We start from the raw sequence: 26445 nt of genomic DNA on the forward strand, positions 1-26445 counted from the left end.
TTTGCATAAAGAGGCACAGACAAGAGGATCATTGAGTGGATACTGCACCTATGACAAGACCCTAGACAATAGAAAGCAAGCCACCAGCCGATCGAATGAACTGACTCAAACACCAGCCAATCATCTTGATCCTAAGGGGAGGGTATAGGGGAGGTGATGGGTGGGGTCTTTGGGCTATAAAATGTGGTGTCAAAGCCCCTGAAGCTGTCTGGCTACATGTTATCTGAAGCCATACTCAGCATTGCATTTTGCTTTGTGTAAAGGCAGACAGCCAATCTCAGCCTCTGATCGTTGTGTTAACAATTTAATAAATTGTTCAAAATTTAAATTGTGAGAGGTCCTTTCTCACAAGCACAGACATGAGAAAAGCAGGTAGAAGTCTGCTTCAAACCTGCACTCTCCAAGTGCAAAAATATCTCTTCCACACACTCCTCCAGTTCACCTCGGACAAACATAAGCACTTCTGATCCAGTTGGCTCAAGAGAGGTGGTGAAAACACTCATGCACACGCATGCTCACCAGCCAGCTCATTACATCTAATTAGACAGTCTTCCACAGGGAATTTTGAAATGTATATCCAACAATTACTGTGTACTGTTCTTTCTTCAACTCTCTGGATATGCAAGCATGATTATTCACCACATGAAAAATAAAAATTAATATGAAACTTTGGAGAGTTGCGATATGTGCACATTATCAGAGGTGCACTGCAATTTAATCAGTGTTCCTGCTTAGAAACAAATATGGTGGCAGCAATACAGGGAAAGAACACTCAAGCCTCAGCTTTGGACCCAAATGTCTCCAAAAAACTGACAGTAAGGAATACCATAAGTTTTCCCCAGTAACTTTATAAAAAATTTGTCCTGCTGACATTCTGGTATGTAAGGTGTGAAGCCACATGTGCACAAGACCACCAGCAGGCATGAAGACAACTAAGCCAAAGTACATGGGACTGATCTTTGATGGACTCAAGGAAAATGGAACCATCATCTTCATGTGTATCCAGAATAAAAAAATTGTAATTTCATACCTGATGTATCATGTATAGGATATAAGAGGGCTAAGCACTGAAGTGGAGAGTCTCATGCATTCCCCAAATTATTCCCCATCCCCAGACGGGGAATAATCCAATGCTGCCAGCTCCAGGGACATTCCCTCTGCTCACAGCAGACTCCTTTACAGCTTCTTTACTGCATAAATTCATCACACAACAAAATTCCTCACCTGGCTTGTTTACATGGGGGAAGCTTAATCTGAATTCACTTTCACAGCAGAGTAGCTAAAGCATACTAAACATGCCAACTCGATACAGAGCATCTCTCCTTTAAGTTTGCCTTCTCATTTGCAGGGAGAATTCTGCTTATTTTAAAAGGAGTACTTCAACTTCCAGTAAATGTCTTGCACTGAAATTCTGTAGATAAAACTAATCTAGACTATATACACATCATTAATTCCTGAGAGTCCCTGGGCTTCCAGACTCAGCAGCCTCTCATAATGCCTAATCCAGCAAATCCCAGATGAGTTCAGTAAACTCCTCGTTATCTTAATGGTGTGAAAGCACCCCAGCAGATTTCACCAGGAGATGCCAACAGCATTGCTCCACTGCAGCAGCCTGTGGAGGCTACTCAGGACACAAAATAAGCATCTAATCTGGAACCCACCATTTCACTGTTATGTTTATTGTTAGGGTAATTGGTCCCCTAGAATAGCTCTTCTGAAAGCAAAGAAATGCCGTCCAATTAAACACAAAAAATATTAAAAAATACGTCTTTTGCACTGAAGGGGTCATGGTCTGGTCTGGTCTCTCATGGCCAGGTCTGAACAACCAAACCCAACCCACATACCACTCAGGACACTCCTGCTACTTTCCTTTGATCCCAGCAGCAGCAGGAACTAGTTTCACCTTCAGAACCTGCAGTGGGTTCAATCTGAGTTGATGGACAGTCTTTTAGACTAATGACTCTTCTCACAACTTACATATTTAAACCACACAGAAAGGTGGGAATTGCCTTTTGTCCTAGCTCGACTGCTGGAAGGTGGAGGGGGCCTTGGAGCCTCTGGGCTCCACGGGGCCGGGCTGGGCCCCTACCCCCCTCCCCTTTTCCCAACGCCATGGCACAGACCCTGGGCCGCTGGGGGGGAACTATCCCAGAGCCGTAGGCAGCTAAACCCAGCCATGGACTGCCACACGGCTAAACCCAGCCATGGACTGCCACACAGCTAAACCCAGCCATGGACTGCCACACAGCTAAACCAGCCATGGACTGCCACACAGCTAAACCCAGCCATGGACTGCCACAGAGCTAAACCCAGCCATGGACTGCCACACAAACCAGCCATGGACTGCCACACAGCTAAACCCAGCCATGGACTGCCACAGAGCTAAATCAGCCATGGACTGCCACACAAACCAGCCATGGACTGCCACACAGCTAAACCCAGCCATGGACTGCCACAGAGCTAAACCCAGCCATGGAGTGCCACACAGCTAAACCAGCCATGGAGTGCCACACAGCTAAACCCAGCCATGGAGTGCCACACAGCTAAACCCAGCCATGGACTGCCACACAGCTAAACCAGCCATGGAGTGCCACACAGCTAAACCAGCCATGGACTGCCACACAACTAAACCCAGCCATGGACTGCCACACAGCTAAACCCAGCCATGGACTGCCACACAGCTAAACCCAGCCATGGACTGCCACACAGCTAAACCAGCCATGGAGTGCCACACAGCTAAACCCAGCCATGGACTGCCACACAGCTAAACCAGCCATGGACTGCCACACAGCTAAACCCAGCCATGGACTGCCACACAGCTAAACCCAGCCGGCGCATGGCTAAACCCGTCCCAGCTTCCTGGGACTGGCGGGTTCCTTTCCACAGAGCCGGCAGAGCAGACAGGAGCCGGCGTAGCCTCCTGTCTGCAGGCAGCACACTTCGCGCTGAACTGAAGAAGACACCACACAGCCAGCAGCACAAAGGGAGCGAGGCTTTCTCCACTATAAAGCCTGAACAAAGACACTCTTCAACATGGCAGCTTCAGAGTCAGAGAGAAAGAGAAAGTGAGTCACGTGAGATGACGCTGAAAATGGCAACGGGAGAGAAAAGGGCGGTGCCACAATTCTCGCACATAGCTTAAAAAACTTCTTGCATGCCATGGTAAGGAACTGTAATATCACAAATGGTTTATCTCTTTAATCCATTTGAAGTACATGGCGGGATGGAGAATTCACGTGTGGCCCATGAAGATTGTGAAGAGTGCCTATGCCAGGCCATATAGAAGCATTGAAAGGCTTTTTAGAGACTTGTGGCAAAGAAAGCCTTTGTGTTCAGGCCAAAATAACTCATCCTTAAAAAGATTAACAACCCCATGTGATGGCTCATGTTTTGCACTGTGAAGGAACTGTGAGATTTTTCATGGAAGAGATGTTTTACACCACAGCAGATTGTTTCTTTCTGGGCGGGTCTGCTGTTGTGGCAGTTTGGGAACCATGTGCAGCTGAAGAAAACCCTTTTTTTCCTTAAGCATATGAAAGAGACTTATCAAGAATTGCAACACTGACTAAAATCCCATGTTCTATTACCCTTTGTGTGAGTTGGGTAAAAAGAGGAAAGTGCTGGGGGGGGGGAGGGGATTTGCTTTAATTTCTTGTTATTTCTCTTTACTTTTAATTCTATTAGTAATAAAACTCTTTCTTTGTACTGCAACTGTTTAAGTTTTGTGCCTGCTCTGCTTTCTCCTAATTCTTATCTCACAGAAGGAAAATAAGTAATAGATATTTTGAACCAAACCACTACACTTAATTAGTGTTTCTGCCCCGTTTCCAAACTAAACCCGCTACAGAACCTACTTCCTTTTAGATGAGCTTTACAAATGTTTTTAACAAACAAGGATCAGAAGCAACTTTGAACACACGTGAACCACTGAAAGTTGAAGAGAATTTGACACTTCAAACCCCAGCATGCAGCATGGGGGTACTCACTTGACCATGCCATACTCCACTCCTGCTAAGGGCAATGCTGAGCTTCTCAGGTCAAGGTCTTGACCAGAAGCCTCAGACCTCAACTGATGTTTCTCGCTGACAGAAGCTGAAACACTCTTCTTTGGTGCTCTGACTCCAGTTCTCCACTCCCTGGTGACTTTGGATGAAGACCATCCCCAGACTCAGCACCCACAAAGTGCATCACAGCATCTGGCTGCACAGGGAGGCACATAGGAGAAAAACCTCTTACAACAGCGTGTAGGACAAAATTAGACTGCAGTCCTTCTCTCCAAAACCCTGCACAGGACCAACCTCACAAGCAGCAACAGTCTCAGCCTGACCACGCTGGAGGAGCAGCTTTACTTGATGCCACAGAGCCATCAGCCTTGGGAACCCAGGGGGCCAGCACAGCCCTTCTGCCGTGGTGCAATGGGATCATCCCAGATCCTGCCTCATCAATGCACAGAGGCATTTCAGTGCACACAGGGGCTACAAGTGGCTGTGTGTCTGTCTGGGCATGCAAACTGGTAATTTCATGTCAGCCACTGAAGACAGAACACAGATGTGACAGCACAAAAGTCACCAAAACTATGTTCAAGAAAGAAACTGCCCTAATCTTTCTCAGATATACTTTGGGTCAAATCCAGCTGCAGGCAAGGATAGTGGAAAAGCTCCCACTGGCCTTCTGGAAGCTGCATATGATCTTCATGTCGATGCACTTGCACAGGACACAGCTAGTTCAGTGCAAGGTTGGTGCTGTTCAGTGCATTTGCAAGCTCAGCTAGTGAAGCCAAAGGGTTTGCAATTTCCATAAAGCAAGTTTTTTCACCCTTGCTTTTTCAGGTCTTAAAGACACACACAGAAAGAAAAAAAAAAAAAAACAAACAAAAATCCAACCACAACACTAACAAAGAAAAAAAAATCTACAAAAAATACTCCTACATTAAAGCAGGAAAAATTACGGAATACAATGGACTAATACAACCATCATATATATGGATGAATAATGAATATTCATAGTATTTGCCTTTGCTTAGCTTGTTGATTAAGCATCTAACTTAGATTCCTACTGTTGACAGAATTGCAAGTATCTGACAAGTATCCACCTAGGGTTAGCGCACACAGCTGCCCTGACCAAGCTGCTCAGACTTTATGATTACTCCAATGGTAGAATTTTTTTCAGAGAAACAATTTAAAAAAACATAAGAAATTAACTGTGAACTGCAGCATACAAAGCTAGAGAATAGCTGTCAAAAGAAGAAAAATAAATTTAAAAAAACACACCACATCCAAAACATTTTCACCAGTAAGATCTTTCAAAAGATCAAGATTTCAGCAAAGTGACACAGCCAGTGACAGAAGGAAACTGTACTTAAAAAAAAAGACCCAAAGTTTTCCATAACTTTTGTGACCTTACATTAGATGACTTTTTGTTGCTCACAACCAGAAAAAGCAATGACATACTTCCAACTTTTTTCCATTTTGGTCTGAATATTGTGAATTGTAGTAAAGACTTTTAATAAAAGGAGAACCTGTAGAAATTGAGACACAATGCAACTAAAAGCTTAGCTGTATTACAAAACTGGCTTTGCTCCACAAAAGTGTTGTTTCAGCAAGAAAAGTAAAAGAAGAGATAATAACACATTTATTCTGGCTACTGGAAAAGACAGATGTTAGTCCTAGATCATATCCTGTTACAAACAAAAGCTATGGGAGGGGGAAAACTTTTAGAAAGTATTGGAGTCACAACAGCTTTTTCACAGAGACAGAGAGAAGCAACCTGAATATAAATAAGTGTCCAAAATAGGTCAGCACTCTTTTCTTGGCCACTGAAGTCTGATACTTTTCACTTGAGGTTATCCTGGACGGTGATGGCACACACACTGCAGGGACAGAGGCTGACGCCAGGCACAGCTCTGAGCTCAGTGGGAGTCGCAGTGCCCCAGCACAGCCCCGTAGTGAGCACTGCCAGGCATCACCAGTGTCCACACGCTTTGTGGCAGTACCTGCATTCCCCTGACTGTAGTTGTTTCCAACCTGACCTCACTCCCCTCCAGGAGGGTTTTGAAATGCTCTGTGTCCAGAGTTTTGACCTCACCAAGCAAGAAGTGTGGCAAGATTCAGGGGGCTTTCCACAGACCTTACCCACCAGCTCCATGCATTCAGTCCTGAGCATCCCAGCCACTGCCTGGCAGGAAGCAGCTCTCTGGGCCAGGAGAGGACTGGGCCCTGCACCACCCAGCTACGGTGTGTGGGCAAAGCCACTGCCTTCCCACCAAAGGTTACAGTCCCTTAAACCAATGGAGAAAGCAGTTTTAGACCCAAAAATCAGGCCGTGAGGTGCAGAGCATGCACCTCAGCTGCTCTGCCACAGCTTCCATGGGGGAGTCTGGTAGGAGCATCAGGCTGCAGGAGAGCCACAGGTTCTCTCTCCCTCTTTAAGGAAAAAAGACCAAACAAGTTATTTCTACAGCACTGAGAGGCAAGCCTGCCAGTCCAGCCTCGGCGGCATTCCTGTCTAGCTCTGCTTGTTTACCACCAATAAAAAGCCCATTAGTTGCACAATGCGCCTGTTAAAAATAACTCCAAAAAAATCATCACTGGCAAATTAGTAAGACATCAGGACATGCAGACACCTCAGCATGGTGTTATGGAAACCACAGAGGAGTCAGACTTCCCTCAGGAGCTTTTCCCAAGGAAGACAATTCCAAAGATTTCTCTCCCTTTGAGTGGGCCCATCGAACTTTGAAGGGCTCAGGACCAAAATCCAGCAGACACCCAGTCAACTGACCCAGGGCAATTGAGTGACTTCCAGAGAAAGTAAATTTACCAGGCTCAAATGCTGCCAGTTTGCACTAGTGAGAGCACAAGGTCCCACTCACACAGGGGCAGCCAGCAGAGAAGGCTGCAATGGCCTGAGGCATCCCCAAAACTTCACACCCCTGACCAGGGTCTGATCCAGCAGCAGCAACAGCTGCTGACTCAGCACATTCCCTCCCTAGCCATCAAGAACCCTGCTTTAAAAGCACTGCTGATGTAAAGGCAAAAGGAGGGATGGGGTGAATCATAAGCTTCCCTCCTTTAAGGACTGGTCACGTAACTGCTGAATAAAAAATAACCAGCTCCCAGCCCAATCGCTGACCATTCTGTGCCACAAACATGAAATGTATCCTTGCTACCTGCCGCACACACCACTGCTCTCCAGCTAAGCCCACAGCAGCACAGCTCAGACCTTGCAGAAAGGGCTTACAGTGCCTCTTCTGACCATTGCCTCCAAATTTGTGCAATTCAGGGGTCACTCCAAAGCTAACCCCAAGATTCAGGCAGAGCAAAGAGTGGAGGCCTGCCTGGCTTCTTACATGCCTCCTCAAGCACCCAAAACCCAAGACACAACGGGGAAGGTAGAGCAAGTTCAGGAAGGTACTGCCCTATGGATTTTAGGCAGAAGAGCTGACGATTTTTACAATACTGTCCTTCTCAGCAAACTCTTCTAGATGCTGAGCGATCCCAGGAGCTGCTTTAAACTCAAGAGTAATACTGCTTTTCCTCTTAAGTGAGTCCAGCCAATTTACATGGAGGCTGCCGCAGGGGAACAGCCCATATCCATAGCATCGCCCCCAACCTCATCATTAACTAGCTGGGAAAAACCTGAAAACACTTTGCAAGGATGCAACCTGATTTTATTTCCTGTCTCTCCACAAAACAGCAGGGTGTCTGTTACTCCTCTGGAATTTCTGCCTTTCCTCCATGTGAGCACTTGTGTGAGCCCAGCCATCCCTCTCCTCAGCCCCTCAAGAAGATGCTCCTTTGGGAGCATGCCAAGCAGAGATACGTGTCGAGGACACTGCATTTGTGAAAAAGGATAAGGATTCCCTTCTGCTGACAAGGGGATAAGAGGGGATTTCAAGAACAGCTGCAAATATCCAAAGTGGTGATTCACCTTTTCACAAGAGAAAACTTTCTCTTCCCATGCGCACAAGAGAGAATGTAGTTTTCAGATAATGCACTCAATCCTCCAGATTTGCATGAATGAAAATGGGGTCACACAAGCAGGTGAACAAGCACTGAGTTAAAGCCTGGATGAAAGTATAATCTCTAGATATAAGAAACAAAAACATCCATCAGCATAGAGGTTCCCCAGTCTCTGCATTACCTATGTGACAAACAATTCTCCTACAGAGCCCTGAACACCAAAAATTCCCAGGAAAGACCCAAATGCCACATCAGAAACATTCCCCATCTCCAGACTGGAGGACAACATCCAGGAGAAGAAGAGCTCCTTTCAGCTCAGGAGGGAGAAACAAACAACCAAACCCCCTCCCACCTAAATAAATTCAATTGTGACTTGATGAAAACAATAGAGGAGTAAGAACCCAGTGTTTTGGCTGGTATGATAAAGATGCTCAGTGATCAATTGTGATCACCTCCATCTGGAAATGGGTGAGAACCACTCCCCTCTCAGGATCTCCGTTTCTGAAACCTGCATTATGATTTTAAAGCTGCACTCAGGAACAGCTTTCCTACTGCCAACAAGCCCCTTCCACAATGGCTAAACCAGTAGCACCAGCAAGGTTACAGTAAGAAAGAGCTTAACCTACTGAGGTTCCTACCAGGTAAGTTTTTTAACAAAGGAGGGTGCTTAAAATCAGACACAAACCACAACAGCCGGTGACCCACTCTGTGCTCATCCCTTCTGCATCTCATGCATCCAAAACAATTTTGGGGGAGAGGGCAGGAGAGGTGACTCCACTCCAGCAGATCTCACACCAGATAAGAGTATCACATTATCTGTGCCCTGGTGCTGCCAAGCAGCATGCCAACACAAACAGCATGCAGGTGCTCCAGCTGCTTTGACAGCATCGCAACCACATCCTTGGGATGGATCCAGGCCATGGCCTGCCAGCCGAGCCACACACGAGCATCTCTGCTGCTCATGGCCATGGAAACGTAGCTTCGGTTTGCTCTTGTCAGGCTGGTTTGGGGTGCAGGGCCGGCACAGGGGAGGTGGGTGGGGGTGCAATCCCCAGGAGTCTGCAATAAAGGAGATCTGTGTAGCTGGCAAGTGTGAGGTCTCCTAGGAACAGCCCTTTTACTGGGCTCCAGATGCTGCGGAGTGATTGCTTATATGAAGGCGGGGGAGGCCTCTTTACTGTTTCTCATTTCCTCTTTTTTTTGCTCACCCCCCCACACCCCCCCCCCCTATTTCCTGGTTTTGTTCAGAAGCACAAGAGAGTCATTCATCATTTTTCTTCCAGCACAAGGAGTGCTCTCACCTCCCCCTCACCCCTAAATCCCTCCCCACCAGGAAAGGGCACACGTTCTCCAGCCAAAAAGGCTCGCAGCAGGGAAGGCAAAGCTCCCCAGCTCCTGCAAGCAGCTCCGGCACAAAGGGCTACATTCTCAGCTGGGTTTGGTGGGTGCCAGCCCCCAAAGGGGGAAGGCCAGAACTCAGCAGCAGCAGAAATGCTAAGTCAGAGAACGGATATCAGCGGAGGAGGAGAGCGATTTGCACTGGCTGGAATTATGATGCAAAGCAGAGAGGAATTTGCATGCTGAGACGACAGACAGCACCTCAGGTAACTGAAGAAAAGGAGCCAAGGCATGGAGGTCCACATATGTCTTAACCCACATGCCATAATGGTCACTCGACTCACCGAAACCTGGGAAAACCTTCCCTGTGGACTTGCCCCCCCACCCTCTGGAAAGTGGATGGGCACTGATCCAAGTGCAGTCCAGGTACTGGATTTGCACCACTTTACAAGCCACCCGCTCCAGGTCTGGGATGGGCTTCCAGGAAGTCCCTGTTCAGTTTGCAGGAGGGGAGAAAAGGGGTGGCTGTAGATGCAGACATCTAACCCATCCAGGGGGTCAACACCACCCCCAAGAAAACTTCATTGGAGAGCTTTGCTCCCAAGTCCACTTTGGTTCTCGGTCACACTGCTCTTTCCACAGCTTCTTGATGGCTTCTCCTTGCCCCGCCTTGGAAAGAGAGTGCCAGGATAAAAACATCTCAGTACAGCTGTAACAGAGAAGAGGATCTCTCTCTGAACACCCTAGAGAAAGAGAGCGAGTAGGAAAACCCCAAGTTCTTGAACACATTTTTATAAAGCAACTGTGTGTCTTCATGAAAAGCAGGACAGTGCAAACACCTGGGTCTGTTTGGGGCTGTTTGGTTTGGCTGATGACCAGGAAAAAAAGGAACTAAAACTGGACATATAGAAAACATTCCAGGTTTTGGTTTTGTTTGGGTTTAATCGCAGCAGTAACAGCAATCAACTCAAAAAGGCTGGCTTATGGTCAAACCCAAGGCTTCTTTTTGGTCCTTTCAGAAGGAAAAGAAATAGAAGATTGTGGTCAGTTCTGGGGCCAGTTGGGTGGAGGGAGCCTGTGTGCCAGCCGCTCCACCAGGGAGGTATGTTTATGGCCCAGTTTCAGCAAGAACTGCAAGGGCAATGACAACACAAGCCACCAAGAGCCTGGCCATTTGGACTAAAGTCTTCCACACCCACTGAACCAGAGATTCCGCTGGCTCCCACAGTTGCTGCTCAGGAGGTTCATCGAGCCCAGAGGGATCACTGTGCTCCTCCAGGCTCTCTCCCAAACACCACCAGCTGCTTATGCCAACTGAAATGTCAGCATTTTGCAAAACCCATGTGTTACAGTGTGGGAGCCCAGACAGCCTGGCTTCATCTCTCAGGCAAAGGAAGGGTTTGGGGTGACTTTTCACACATCCTGGGTCACTGGTGTCATGTTCTTTGGCATTGCTTTTGAGAGTGTGGACATTCATCCAGTTTTCTTCCTTTAAGGATGCTCAAGTGGTGAACTTCTTTAGCTGCTGGTCTCCCTAAATACCTTTGCAAACTTATTTTGAGGTTCATTTGTTCTCCCAAGTGAAATGCCAATATTTCAAAGTTACCAGAAAAAAAACCCTTAGATTTTACTTTTTTTTTTTTTTTTTTGTCAAATGGTTTGGCAGACAAACCAAAAGAATCAGTCCCAAGCAGGAACCAACATGTGGATTCCATCATACTCCAAACCCAGAGTGTGTCACCTCCACAGCTCCTAGACATGCTTGCACAGAGCTCTGCCCTGACCCTCCCACCCTGGCAGGAGGGCTCCTGACGGCTCCTCTCACTGGATCAATGAATGGCAGGTTTCAGCAGGTCTTCAATGAGCCAGACAGGTCACAATAATCCTGCTAGCACCCTGCTGAAAATATGCAAAGTAAATGTTGAGACCAAGCATGGGAAGAGAAGATGAGGCTGGCAGAAATGCAGCAAGGACACAAAAAGAAGAAAGCACAGCACCTTATAGCAGGAAAATAATAAACTTGTTGACAAGAAAAAAAAATGCAATGGGAAAAAAGTCCAGGGCTCTAGAGAAAAAAAGAAAAAGCAGCAAGGAAGAAGGCTGGTGTGAATGCACGTGGTCAGCATGGGTATAATGATGCATATTTTCTTCTTGGCGCTAAGGAGATCCCAGAGGGCCCACAAAAGCCTCTTGGAAATCAAAGGACCAAGCTCTTGACTTTTCCCAGGTGGAGCAGCTGCTGAGTCATTCCTTACCCATCACGCTCTCATCCCACAAAAATCCAGATTTCTGCTATTACAAAGAGTATTAAAAGAAATTTTTTAAAAATCCAGGGAATTTTGCATTGGAGCCTTTTCAGTGTTTTCCCCACCCTGGCATCTTCAAACTAGGCAACATGTGGCACTGTCATTTTTTCTGTAGTGCTCCTCTCTGGAGCAACTAGCAAGCTGTTCAGTCTATGAAACTTACTCTCCTAAGGTACAGTCCCGTTACTGAGTCTTCCAGGACCCAAGGATAAGCACGCCCAAGAACAACACACTCAGCTGTACCTGCCTCAGTTTCCTTGACTTTCAGGTGGAGCTTTTACTGTGCAGCAGAGGCCAAACAGCCAGTCTGTGCCTGGGGGCTGCGGAGCCACAGTCAGGGAGGAATGAGATTAATTACATGAATAACAAAAAGCCGGATGCCAGCCACCAGCCCCCACCCCACACAGCTCAGCGGGATGCAGAAGGGAAGCAAGCAGCTCAAAACCCAGAAGAGCTCGCAAATGAGGCCAGTCTTATTCTATTCCAGCTACAGACCTGCATCTTGGCCTTCACAAGGGCCAAGAAAAGCCGTGCACATTTTCTTTAGAAAGGAGCACAACAGTGAAAAGCCCCCAGTAGGAGAGTTTTCCTTTCAGTCTGACCTGGACCGTCCTGTGCATCCGCCACGAGGGCACGGCCACCGGGAGCCAGCTCGCCTGCTCGGGCAGGAGAAAAGGGGAAGTTAATTTTCGCAGCCAAAAGAAAATAGGGAGTTCTTTTCAGATGGCAGGAATGTAACCGTGACATTTAGTCACTTGCTATTTCTGCTTCCCGGCTATGTCTCTCCACAGGAAAGCCCCTGGACAGAAGCACCCTCCAGGCAGCATTGCAACATATGAGTGCTCAAACTCTGGTGTTTAATCCCACTCCTGCGGTCCCCACTTCAGGTCCTTGGGAAACGGGCGGTTTGGGGGAGATTCAGTCTCGCTCGCTCTGTGCCTTGGCTGCCTTAAACAGATGCACGGGTCTGTCTGGGAAGAGGGCAACCTGCAACCCTGGCCCAAGGCCGCTCAGGGTCTGACCCAGCTGAGAACAGCAGAGCCCCACTCTCCAGGACATGTCAGCCAGGACAGGATGGCAGCACTGCCCTGCATCGGCCCCTGTGCTGGGTTCAGAGCAGAGGGGAACCAACACCACCTCTCCAGCTCTGAAATGCAGTCGCTGATCACTGTCACTGTGGGGAAATGACACTTGCTCGAGGTTGAGCTGCAATGATGGGTGACCCTACCCGACAGCTTTCAAGCATCCCCAGCCTAACTCCACCACGGGAGCAGTGTCTGATCTGCGCTGTCCTAGTCCCTGCCAGGCTGTGCCTATTTGTCCTCCAGGCACCGTGCATGCTTCCACAGCTGGAGAAAGGAGAGTAGCCCAGCCAGGGTTACTCCAGTACAGGGCAGGCTGCACACCCTGCACAAGCCCCAGGTACTGGTGTCAGGCAGGCAGCCCAGCTCAGGTCATGCCGCTGACACCACTCAGCCTGCGATTTCAGGGACTTCCAAAGCTCAGCCCAGTGTGCTGGCTGCTCACACAGATACCTTTGTTGCTGTCTGACTGCGCTAACTGCAGTATTGCACTGCAGGCTCCTTCTGCCACACAACCTGAAGTCCCATCCATCCACATCTATTTCTTGGGCAAAATTTTGGTAACTTCCCTCATCTGATGGGAGTCCGTCAATTCAGCAGCAGAGCTGCAAAATCTTAATGCAGAATGCGCAAAGGTTGTCAGGATGTGGTTTGTATGGCAGTGGGCAGCCCACAGTGGGGTGTAAACATTCCCACAGGAGCATGCACGCACACTCAACTGAGCTTGATGTCAGTCTGAAACATGATGATGATGACAGAAGACAAGCAAGATGCATAACTTAATTGCCAAAAATGCCATTTCATCACAGGATGTCATGGAGGGGATGTGCATTCAGTTGACTATCCACACAGAGGCCGGGAAAAGCAAAAGAGAAGAACTGGAAAAAAATGCACAGCAAAACACAGACTCAGTTAAATATTTATGGAGGCCACTGCATTTCAATTACAAGCAGTTTTTTAGGTCAGCTGAGACGTTTGAGTTCTGCTAGGGCAGATCAGCTCCGGGGGACAGGATACTGCTGACAACGAAAAGCCGGAGGCTCAACCCTCCTAGCACACCCTGTAACTAAGGATAAAAACAGATGTGGGCACGGCTGTGCTTCCACTGGGCACAGCCCAAGTGATGGGACCTCCCTTCTCACCACAGCTGAAGCCTCAAGACACAGCACTGATGTACACAGACATCACTGTGGGTCTCTTTGCCTCTCGCAGCACTTGAAGCCCCACTGCTGGAAGTCAGGAGGGCAGCTCACCTAATAAAGAAGGTACCTCTGGGAGCAGCCAGCAGACCAGGCTGTGCTTTGGAAATCCCTGAAACCGTGGGCTGAGCAGTATCTGCAGCATGACAGGTTTCCATAGCGCTGTTCCCACCTCACAAGGGTCACTCCATACTCAGAAGTTCCCAATTCGTGCACCACTGGCTATCACCTAAGGCAGGATTATGAATGTGACAGACATTTGGCCAGGTTCACCTACTGCCCTATCAGATCTGCACTGCCCAAGCACTTTCAGTGTGGTCTGAATTTGCAAATGTCAGTTTCAGCACGTGCAGGACCAGCTTAATGGCCAGGAGTAAGATAACATATCTGGGAAACCAGCCTGATAAAAAGAATAACGAGAAAAATGGAGGAAAGCGGTGACTGAAATCCACAACAAAGATTACTAGAACAACAGAAGCTCTCCAACCATCTGAGATTAAAGAATCTATATCTGCATTTGCATTTTTTACTCTTTGTACAGGGCACATTTCATTAATGCTGGAAATTCTGCATTTCAGTCCTGGTTAGCTCATTTGGCCATCGTCCACGATGAGGGTCACAATTCTCACAGAAGCTGAGCAGCACTCTGTGCTGTGGGACCTGCAGGAACTTTACCACCTCACTGGTCAGATTTCTCATGTTGAACTCAGTTCATCCAAAAAAAACATGTCAAGCCTGGGTCACAAAGGTGGGGCTGAGCAGAAGGGCGGGGTCAGACTCAAATGAGAACCCCTCTCCAACCACAAGTATCTGAAGCAATGTTCATAAAGCAAACACTGGAATGACCAGCAAGCAGTATACATGCCCTTACCAGAAGGCCAAATCTCAAGACAAAATCAGCACTTCTAAAAAGGGATTAAAATAAAAGCACACTGAGTCCATGGACAACATTTGTTTAAAAGCCATGTGAGAGGTGGTAAGTTTCTGCAGGCTGACCCCCCACAAACGTAAGCAAGGGAAAGTTACCAGCTCTGGGATCCCAAAATATTTACTCAGTCTAACATTACTCTACACTCAATCAAACATTTCCAAAGTCCCATGCTACCATAACTTAAGTGCAGAGCACCCTTTCCCAGGGGTATTTCCAAGCACTTCACTGCCATAAAAGCAAACAGTGTCCTTGCAAGGTGGGAAACACATTCTAATGGGGAGTGGAGGCTGAAGGTGTGCAGCCTTCACTGTGCAACATCCAAGGGTCAGATCTGAACAGTACATCAAACTGAAATTGTAGGAGTAATTACAGAGCCTAGATGAACAACCTAAGCTGAGCAGGGAATAAGAGGCCGAGAGAAGACTGCCTTGTGGAGCAGGCTGGGGTGTTTAAGTGGCTGCAATTGATCTAAAACTCGGGTTTAGATGTCATCTGGCCAAAAGTCACAGCTTGGGAAGTACGTCTGGTGGAAGATGTCAGTGTACTCTGCCTGTTTCCTCACAAAGGCTTGGAATACCAGTTCTTATTTTTAGTACTATTTCCATTTCTTCATGTAATGAGTTCAGCGTTTCAGGCAGCCCTGGAGGAGCAGGAAGGACAAGTCCTGTAATAAAACTAATTAATTCATGTGGAATTTCTAGCTATTATTGTGAAAGTGGACAAATTCCTCACTTCTGGAAAGCTGCCCAAGTGGCCATTAATCTGGCTGTGGTCACAAGCAGGATTCCTGTGGCCTCCTGCAACACCCAACCGGCCCCTGGGACAGAGCCTGCAGAAACCAAAGTGGATGTTGTTATTTCCTCACACTGACTCTCACAGCCCAAGTTTTACTAGACTAGATAGTTCCTTCAGAGGGCTCCATGCCAAATTCCTCCCAGTGCCCACAGACCAACCATGCCTCAGTTATGTGCAGAGAGGTCTAGACCTTCCTAGACCTCCAAAGTCAGCTCAAAACAGGCATTTTGGCTTTATTCAAAGCTCTGTAGACCAACTGCTTTCCACCTGCCCAGTCTTGGCCATGCTCTCAGCACCAGGTGCCCTGAAAGGAACAGGATACCAAGTTTGTCCTAAAGACATCAGAAGTGGTATTCCCACCACCCAGCTGGGTGTGTGAGGAAGTTGAGCTTTACAGGTCCCATCTGCAGGGAGTGGGAAGCCGGGCCCCTCCACAGAAAAATTCCAGGCAAGAATCTAATCAACCAAAATCCCTCAATAATGCGCAAGAATTAATGGAATCTGAAAGCTCAGGGTGACAGGGTCTGTGGGTCTGGCAAGGAAAAAAAGGAGAGAATACACTGATTTTAGTTACTAAAATCAACAGCAACAAAATGACTCACAATTCCCACAGGGAGCTGATACGTAAGAAGGCAACATTTTACCATAGTCTCACTTTTCTCTCCCAGTTCCAGAGTGCTCTTTAAAGTGATGGATTGGTGGGTCAGCCTCTAAATACTACCTGTACTGCTGACCCAGCATCCTGTCCCAGGAATGGCAGTATTCCCTAAACACCACTAGAAATCCAGATCTTCTGCTCCAAATGATCTCTGTAGTGGACTGTCTGTCACAACCTGGATTTCTGCCTAAACAAAATCCTGCCCAAACCACCCCTGCACAAGCTGTGGAAGCAGTCCTGTTCACCATGGCCAAAGGAAGAGGCACCCTACCATGGCCAGCCTTTGCTCTAGGTCTCCTCTTCCCAGTGTCCATCTTGGCAGATTATTTACTTGTTCATTCACACCACAGTCAGATCAAGATGGTGCAGCAGTGGTTTCCCTGCCATTCCTATTTATGAAGTTTGGATGATGTTCAGACAAAAAGAAAGGGCCCTCTACACATAACAGACCATTTCAAATTCATGGCCCTTAGCTAGTATTGGGTACTGTGCTAGAAGAATGGCTGTTGGAGCCCAGTAGTGCAGAGAAAGAAGGTTCCAGAAAAGGAACATTGTCCTTGATCAGCTGGACTAAGAGATGCCTTTTCAGAGCCTGGGATGGAGCCTGGAACAGTTCTTCCACCTTCAGAAAGCAGTGTTAAGACTTGTTACAGTGTCATCACTCAGAATTTTCCTCACGCTGGTTCAGCTGCAAAGCTAGAAGAGCAAAGCAGCTACTGAGGGAAGGGTGGATTGCAGCACTCCTGAGAGGTGTCCCCAAGTAGCAAGATACAATTCACCAATACAACTGGAATTTGTCTTTAGCACAGGCACTGCAGAGTGAGCAAGGACGATGAGGAGGAACTAAAAACAGCCACGGAAAGTCCCAGGGCTGTTGGGTCAGCTCCACCGAGAACAGAAACACCATGGTGGCTCCAACCTTCACACCAAACCCTCCCAGCAGCCAGGTCCCAGAGGACACAAACCAGGCACCCTGGGGAGTCTCCGAGCCAGCTGTCCTGGATTATCCACAGCCTTGGTAGCTACAGTCGCAGTCAGGGCTATGAGGAAGAGCCACAGCACCAGCTCCGGGCTCCAACAGTGGGAGGATGGAGCCTCATGCCAGCCACCCATCCTGCTTCTCCTCTTCATGCCACTCCTCTTCACTAAACCTGAGTTTGCCTCCCCACTTCTGCTTGTTTTTGAAGAGCCAAAGGGAGGTGACCCTCTGGATGCAAACGGAGAGAAGCGTTCCACCCACAGTCGAATGGCACGCTGAGCACTGCAGACAAAACCTCCTGGGCTCAAACAGAAAATGACCCCCTGCAGCTTTCCACATACAAAAAAAAAAGTCAGATTCTGTCCAGCTTCACTGGAGCAAAATGCAGGAATTCTTAAATACAGAGTACTCCCTACACTACAAGAGCCTGGTCACACTAAGGACACATACCTAATCTTTGGAGGTACCAAAAAGATCTTAAAGGACACCCCAAACCACAAAAACACTTTCAACAACTCACCAGTCACCTCTGACTGAGCAGCAAGTACTCTTGAAGACATGGACGTCAGATGCTCACCCTTTTTTAGTTAGAAAACAGCAAGGAGAAAACAAGGGAAGACTTCAATCTCCTCACCAAGCCAAGAGAAATTCATCAGCTTAGACTGTCTTCTACGACTAGCCAGGAGACCTGAGAACAGACTTCTGGCTGAAGTCTGATCAACAACATCGTACCGGGAAATCTTGCTGTAGTCTGGAGCAAAAATACTGGGCAAAGCTTTATGAATTTTCATGATATTATAGGACTACAGGACTCTCCCACACATATTGTCATGCAAGTGAGGGCAGCGCACTGTCTCAATCTTGTAGACATCCTGCATCACTTGGCTACAAGAACAAGCTGCAAGGAGGCACAAAAACACCTGTCTAAAATTGCCTCCAGCCAGTAAGGTGTTGAAAATATTATTAATGTCAAGGGCAGAGCATTAGAAATACCCTCATCCCACCTGAGCTGGTTTATCTGCAGAAAACTGTAAGAAAAATCAGGGATTTCAATACAGTCCAATTCCCACCAGTGCTTTGTGTCACTCTCAATTACAGTCCAGAATGAAATACCAAGAAATCATTCCTTGCAGCCGGCAGAATTAATGGGATCTTTGACTACAGAGAGCACCAGGCAGTGAACTTGTTCCCTTACCAGCCAAGAGGCACAGTGCAGCTTTCTTCAGAATAAAAGCTGCAATGTCAGAGGATAGTTCAAGGCTTATAAAAGTGACCTGCTATCTCCCAGTATTTCAGTCCACAAGAAAGGCACGTGATTACTGATCCTTCCCTTTCTTAAAGAATTTATTTCCACCCTAAGCTGATGCAGCAAGAGACTTCATCTTCCTGCTGGTATCTCACTAAATGATATGTCTGGCAAAACACTGAGCAGAAATCAATCAATAATGCAATTACAAAGAACTGTCAAATGCTGGGCTGCAGCAAAGCTCCAACAGCTGAGCACTAACCCCTTTCTCCTCAGCGTTTGCCTAGGATAGCCATCATATCACATGTTCTTGTAATTAGTTGTCAACTCAACGTTTAATGAGATCACACTTGGCCAGTTTGTGAATGAAAACCACCTTCCAGTGCTGGCAGTGACTGCTGAAAGTAGGCAGAGATGTTTCAGTCAGACTTGGTCTGCTGAAGGTACTTTGTGGAAATAATAAGACTAGATTTGAAATTTGATAAATTGGTGGAAAACTCATCCTTCCAAAAAAGTGAATATTTGGTTGGGATAACTCCTTGTCGTGGTTCTGGGGGTCCAGACAAAGACCAAGGTGTGTATGACAGAGCACGAGAATGTGCTCCAGGAAAAAAGTGGCACACGGCTGCCACGACATCAGCTCAGCAGAATAATCTGCACAATATGTTAGGACCACCAGCAAGGACTTTTCTTTCAAGTCCACAGGAGGACCACGCACCATGGTCAGCCTCCCAATCCCACAGCACACTCAGCACCCACGAGGCACCACGTTGTTGCATTGGTGCACACACGTACTACAGCTCCCTCCCCCAGCAAGGCACGGGGCACTAATGCAGGCCTCAGGACAAACCTGCCCCTTTTGGCAGATGCAAACAGTCAGAGAACACAAGTTGGAAAGCCAAGCACAATGTGTTCAGGACATGCTGCTAAAGGACACCGTCACACGGGCACTGATTCCAGCAGCACCTTCCCAAGGGAGAGCTGGGGTGAAGATGGGTGGAAGCGACAGTGGAAGTGTAAGAAACAGCAATGGATTTGCATCTCTCTAATACAGAAAGGGTCTGCTAAGCAGACAGTTATCACAGTTACGTATCTCATCCCAACTCAAGGGAAGAAAACAGGAATTCTTATGCCTGAAAACTCAGTACACCACCAAGCTTAGCCTTCCTTCTGTAACAGAAATGCTTTACAAAGCATCTTTACATTCTACCTTGGCTTCCTCTTACTCTGTCTGCTTAGAGCAAAAGATCCTCCCTGAAAGAGTCCCAGCAGGAAAGGCAGATGTTACCATGCTCAGAAAGCTAGAATTGTCCAATCCAAATAGAAATGCAAATAATCCACCAGGCAAACTACTGTTTCTCCTAGGTCCTTAGCTCAGAACACATGACCAGGAAAAGCAGGTACAGGAATGCTGCTGGGATGAAACCCTGCCTTCACAAATCCAGTTGTGTTTGTGGGCAACAGCAACAGCTGCCCATCGGGCAGATAAATTAAACCCAGATGATACTGCAGCCAGGTCTAGTACAGAGCCATACACAAAGACACCTCTCACATTCCAGTTTTCACTGTTTTGCCTCCTGAATTGTTTATCTCAGCTCAATTCCTGGATGTGGATAAAACAAACGACATGGACTTTCTCACAGATGGGGCTTCTTGCTGTTCCCTTGACAAATACCATACTCAGTGAGTATAAGCCTGAAATCCAGAGGAAAGGAAACAACTGCAAAGGGCAAGAAGGAAACAGATCATTTGCCAAGGGACAGCATGAAAACACATTTCTGCTTTGGGTCAGAGCCTTGAAATCTTCCCAGGCTTCCCTCTCCCTCCAAACCACCATTTTCACACCACATCACTCCCACCATGGCAAACTCCAGTGGGACTGTGGCAGGGGATAGCATTGTTTTCAAGAAACTGCTTCACAAAGGTGTTATTTATTGTCTTAATACTTAAAAGATGACCAGGTTAGCTCTTGACCAGACACAGCTGTTGCGGAGGAGCGGGAAGACCTGGTCCACCACCTGGCAAAGCCTCATAGGCAATGAGGACAGATGAGCTGTGTGGTTTTCTCATTCACCTATCATACCTACAGCTGTTACTAATTGCATTTCACTTCTAATAATTTCTTCCAAGGCAAGGAGTGGTGTAGACGTTTGGCTTATCCTGGGCAGAGCTGCTGTAGTGGCTATGGACATATGAACACACTCCTGTGGATTTGGTCCTCATAGTTGGCTTCCCTGGCGTGTAGCAATGCCCAAGCTTGCAAAAGCCAGGCTGAATGCCTGGTTGCTGCACTCCTAACTAACCTCCCTCTTGCTCATGTGCTTCCAGCACAGGAGGAGGGGGACACTCACAGCCTGGCTCTCCTCTACTCCTCACCCACGCTTTAGCAACACAGTACTTTCAGGACATCCACGGCTGCGTTGGACCCACCAGCTTGACTGACAGGGTCAGAAGTTGTGGGGGCAGAAGGACAGATACACAGTTGCACATGCAGATCATGACGGATGCTTCATTTCCTTATAAAAGCAGGAGAAAAGCAGAAGTCTTCCTAGCAATTCCGTAGACATGAAAAATGCATTCATAGCATTACTGGCATGGTTTTCAAGTTGCTGTTAAAATTCCAGTTACATTATGCTACCTCCAACTTCAGAGTCTTCTGTGTTTTGGAGTAATACATTAAACTCTCTTTTAGCAGCTGCCTGCCATGGGGAAATGAAGGTTTTGACATCTGACCTGTAAGGAAGGATGTGTGGCATTTGGAGCTACCCAAATAAGGATTTTAGCTGGATGCTAAAACAAGCTGCATTTTTAACAGTTAACTATTTTGACGCTGTTTTTGTAACATGGGAATTCAAAGTGGAGACCCTGGTCAGGTGAATAAGGCCACCCCATCCCTTCAAGTTCAAGTTTGCTTGGAGCCACATTCTTTGCACAGCTCTTTCCCTTTGGAAAGGTTACTTTGCACTGGCATGGACTAAAAAAACCCACATTTGTTTTAATAAATGAGATCCAAAGCAGGACTCATTAGCTAGCAGTGGGTTCTGAGACATATTCCACTAAATTCGTACAAGTATCCCAACAACAAAATTATACCACAAACACAATTGAACTGCACTGGCAAAGGGAAAAGAAACTCTCTTAACTGGTCAGCTTTGAACAGTGGCTCAAGAACCATTGTTCACACAGTGGAACAAACTTTATTCCTAGGATCTTGTCTCCATTACGGGAAAATATGTTCTTCAGCTATTCTCATAGCTTGGGCAAAACAATCTAGGGCATTTGCTGACTTCATTGAGATCTGCCCTGCTCCACCTCTTAGCTTAAGTTCCCACCTGGCAGCAGCACTTGGCATCCTGCTGGGCACCCTGCTGCACCAGGTTCAGGTCATTGATATGACAGTTGTTTTCTGGGGCTGGCTTGCTGCAGGACTATCTCATGAACCAGCCTACTCTGACATAAGGTGAGAGCTGAACCCAGCAGAAGGAAGGGGAAAGGACATGGGAGCTGAGAGCTGGACAACACCACACAAGCTCCTGATTCCAGTTCATCATGGCTAAAACAGAAGGCAGGATCCCCACCCTCTGGCTGAGACTGGAGGGGCTGAAAGACCCCAGTGGTACCTAAAATGCCTCTCAAATCACACTGTGTCTACAAGACCTATGTGGCCACCTTAGGCCTTTTTCAATAGAAGGTGGCTGTAGGGACTGGGACATTTTCTGCCAGGACACAGACTAACACAATGAAAAGACAGTCCTCACTCTGCTCTCTGTGTCCTGGAGGACCTTGAGCACATCATCTACTCCATGTGCAAACAGCATGACAATCTTGCTGAGGTGCTGAGAGAATAAATACACTCAAGACCAGCATGAGCTCTGGGAGCTCTGTGCGCACAGTAACAACTCTGTCCCCAGGTCAGGCGGTTCCAGTCAGAGGTACAGACATTTGTTACACCATGACCTGAAACAAACTGCAAAGGAATCTGGTCCAGAGGCAGCAAAACTACCTAAAAGGCCCTGATCCCTGGAGATGCTGACTCTCCACCTCGCTCCCACCACTGGTGGGAGTTGATGCACTCGCCTCCCCAGGGAGGGCAGAAGTTCTCAGACTGATTTCCACAGACTGCTGTTATTTTGTTCCAACATTCCCAACATCTCCAAAATACCCAAAGCCTCTTGTGCAATGAGCAACATCCCCTGATTCTTAGCTACATGGTGGTTTATGTTACTTTCCGCCTACAACCATTTCAGGATTGGCTTTACAGACCTTAGTGGAAGACTAAACAATGCTGGAGCCATAGCAGGAGAATTTGCAGAGTTTTATTCCTTGTTTCATTTGGGCAATCCTTCTGCCTCTCATCAGGGACAAAAAAACTTGCCAACCTCTTAATTTAGGAATAGCACGAGCTCTGCATTCCAGTCCTGAATCAGCCAAAGAAGCCTTTTCAAGCTGGAAAGGGGGAAAAGGATAAATACCTTTAAGCACATTTTAAAAGAAAAAAAATCACCACAAAACCAACCACACCAAAAAACCCTCAACACCTGCTTTTTGCAGGCAAATACTTGCTCTTGGGGCACTCTTGAAACTGGCTTAACATCAGCATTTGAAAGCAAATTCCAGTCCCTGCTCTTTTGGGTGCCAGAGTGCTTTTCTCTGTCACTGCTTAAAACGAAAAGCAAACTCAGCTCCCTCATCTATGTTTAGCAAGCACAGTGCAGATGGGATCAAAGATGAGAGTCTGAAGAGAAGAGTATCAAGTGAAGCTGGCAGATTCAGGTTTTGTTTTTGTTGTGGGTTTGGTTGTTTTGGTTTGGTTGGGATTTTTTTTCCTAATGGCTACAACAACCTGTTAAAAGTTTTGTAATCTGAAGAGCGCAAACCCTTTTCTGAATGTCCAAGCTCCTCTGCCAAGACATGCTCAACTGTGAATATTCCAGCTGCATGTTTCACATCATGCTGGTTAAGGATGTGCCAGTATTTTTATTATTCACCCCCTATGGATATTACAGAGCACCACATACATTATAGGGTTCTTAAACTGTGCTATTTATGTGTGTATTACACACAGAGATACAATCAAATAAATCACATCCATTATAAAGGAATAAAGATAATAAAATCAAGCAAAATACTGAGTGAAATTAACAGAATTCTGAATTAAAGTGCATAAAAGAAAAAAAAGAACTAACTCAGAAAATCACCTCTCAGCCCATCACTGCAACACCCTCCACCCACCCCAGCTTTTTGTAAAATCATAAGCCTGGAAGTCAGCTCCAAATTCCTTAAATCTAAATGCCCTTGGCTTCTTCTGGAGAGTCTTAAAATTAATTCCCTTGATACTCATGTTCTGTAGTCAAGGAAGATTTCGCATCAACATGTTCTCCAAAGTCCTGGCTCTCCGCTCTCACCCTTCACAGCTGGACAAAGGTGCAGGGACAGGAGAGGGGACAGGAGTGGGGACAACAGCAGTCGCAGCCTGGCTGTGCGAAGCAGCAGCTTGAAACGTGCAAAGTTCTCCGTGCTGCTGTTTTTCCTTTACTCCTCTCTCTCCATCTCTCCTCCTCGAGCAGAGCAGCGTGCACAGGTACCCGGAGCAGTGCACAGGTACCTGGCTGCATTCCCATCCTCACAGAGAGGGAAGCCAAGAGGTACAGCCCGGTTCAGAGCGCTTTTAAACAAAGCCTCAAGAGGGAAGGGAGGGAATTCAAAGTCGTGCTGCTGAACTAGTTATGCAAACAAGGTCAGAGCCCCAGTCATAGCCAGGGGAGCATAACCAGCAAGGCAGCAGAAGTCAAGGGGGGGGATGATTACAAAGGAGAAAGTGTTGGTTTCTATTTCCAGAGCTGATTTGTCAATTCCCAACATCCCACGGAAAAGGAAAGAGCTGGCAGTTGATCGCAGGGGAGAGGAGGCATTAATAAAACCCAGCACGGCTGCATCGGCAACCCCAAGAGCGCTCCCTCCCACGGCAATCACAGCAACAGGTCAGGAGCCTGTTAACGTCCCTGTCCCCGGGGCTGTGCCCCCGGGAGACGCTCCTCTTGTCCTTGCACTCAGTGCAAGGGGGGCCAGGACCCCCCACGGGAGCTGGCAGAGGTCACCTCATCTCCAAGGTGGGCTCTGCTGGAAGGGTGGCCATTGGGAACAGGTTCCTCACACAGCAGGGCCCCTGCAGTCCCTCAGCCTCCCCCTTCCCACCAGGCAGCACATAGTCCTCCCACACCGCCTCTCCCCAGATCTTTGGAGTATCCATCACCCTTCAGGGTGGTTTTACTCCTCCACCAAACACAAATCTGAACGTTCTCTCTGCTCTCCAAAGGACCTCCCCGCCCCTCAGCTGCATCTCCCCAAAGTTCATCCTCATGTGTTCCCATGGTGGGGCTTTTTTTCCCTAAAAGACCCCAACCTCCAGCCTTCCCCCTGGAGCAGTCCCTGCATTCCCCCCCCCCCCCCCCCACATACACACACCTCGTTACATTCCACCGCTGGGGTTCCTGTCCCATGTCAAGAAAACCTCTCTAACCCCCGAAGTAACTGCACCCCCAAAATCCCATTTTGCCCATCTCAGGGATCCGCTCATGCTTTGTCCCCCCCCTCCAGCGCCCTTCTCATTCCTTCCCTCTTTGTGCTTCCCTGGACTTACTCTCGCTCCCCTCCCGCACGGATTCCCCTTGTCTGCCCTCCCGCCGAGTCCCTCTGCCCCGAGAGGACCCCCCTGAGGTCACCCTTAAGGATTCCTTTGTCCCCTGGACGCTCCGGCACCGCGGCGCTGCCCGGCACACACGTTCCCGAGCGCACGGTGCCCAGCGGCCACCTGTCCCCAGTGCCCGGTGTGCGGGGCACGACGCACTGTCCCCAGTGCCCGGTACGCGGTGAGCGATGCACGATGCACTATCCCCAGTGTCCGAAGCCCGGAGGGCGGTCCCGAGTCCCAGGTCCCCGGCGCGCAGTGCCCGGTCCCTGGCGCGCCGCGCAGGACGCTCGGTGCCCCGTCCCCGGTACGCGGCTCTGGGCGCGCCGTGCCGGACCCGCGGAGGCCGGGGCCGGGCCCTGCTCACCTGCGGGGCGCTCGGCGCTGGCGCCGTACTCGGCCGTGTCGCGGCGGCGGGCGCAGGTGCCCTGTCCCTGCACCAGGGCTTGCAGGGGCAGCTCGGCGCCGGGGTCGGGGTAGCAGCGCAAGCCGGCGGCGCAGCGCGGCGTGTAGACACCGCACGCCTCGGCCTCCAGGCGGGCGCACACCGGGCAGCAGCCGCAGCCCGGCTCCCGCACCAGCTCGGGGCAGGGCGGGCGGGCGGCCGGGGGGCAGGCGGCCAGGCGCTCCGCCGTGCAGGGCGGGCAGCGGAACAGCACCTCGGGCAGCGCCGGCCCCGCCAGCGCCAGCGCCGCCGCCGCCGCCGCCAGCAGCAGCCGCGGCCAGGCGGCCCGCGCCGCGCCGCGCCCGACCCCGCCGAGCGCCATGGCGGGACTGACGGGCGGCGGGGCCGGCAGGTGGACGCGCCGCTCGGCCCCCCGGCGGGGCGGCGCGGGGCGGAGAGGAGCGGAACCGGGCGGCGCGGCACGGCACGGCCCAGCACGGCCCGGCGAGGCACAGCACGGCACAGCACGGCACAGGTCGGCTCGGCTCGGCTCGGCTCGGCTCGGCTCGGCTCGGAGTCGGGCTGAGCGGAGCTGAGCGGGGCCGGGCGCGCCGCGCCGCCGCTGGGTCCTAGAGCCGCCCCCGCTCCCGCCCCCGTTCCCCTGCGGGGGTCGGGGCTGTCCCTCCCGGTGAGGAGCGGGGATCAGACGCGGAGTGGGCGGGGGGCAGCCGCACACAAGATTGGGGATGACCCAAAGAGGAAATGGGGAGTGCGACCATCACGGGGTGAGGGCCTACTGCAGTGAGAGATAAAGTCTCCCTCCAGGCATGGGGTCTGCCCCGCTGAATGTGGCGGGGCCAGACACGGAGGGAATCAAGAT

At 49.0% G+C, this 26445-nt stretch overlaps 1 protein-coding gene across 2 annotated transcripts in view; it reads right to left on the reverse strand.

Moving 5' to 3' along the window:
• IGFBP2 (insulin like growth factor binding protein 2) overlaps positions 1-26127 on the reverse strand; it is a 61963-nt gene extending 35836 nt beyond the window's left edge. Inside the window, exon 1 of one of the 2 annotated variants that reach the window (XM_069020947.1) lies at positions 25548-26127. In XM_069020947.1, the coding sequence (XP_068877048.1) occupies positions 25548-25947 (400 nt within the window). In that variant the 5' untranslated portion in view covers positions 25948-26127. Of the gene's footprint in view, positions 1-8643; positions 8715-25547 lie in introns of those variants that run through there. The other variant, XM_069020950.1, reaches the window with a different exon arrangement.
• Between the last annotated feature and the right edge of the window lie 318 nt (positions 26128-26445).

Source organism: Aphelocoma coerulescens, chromosome 7, assembly GCF_041296385.1.
Source record: "Aphelocoma coerulescens isolate FSJ_1873_10779 chromosome 7, UR_Acoe_1.0, whole genome shotgun sequence".
NCBI classification, from domain to species: Eukaryota; Metazoa; Chordata; class Aves; order Passeriformes; family Corvidae; genus Aphelocoma; species Aphelocoma coerulescens.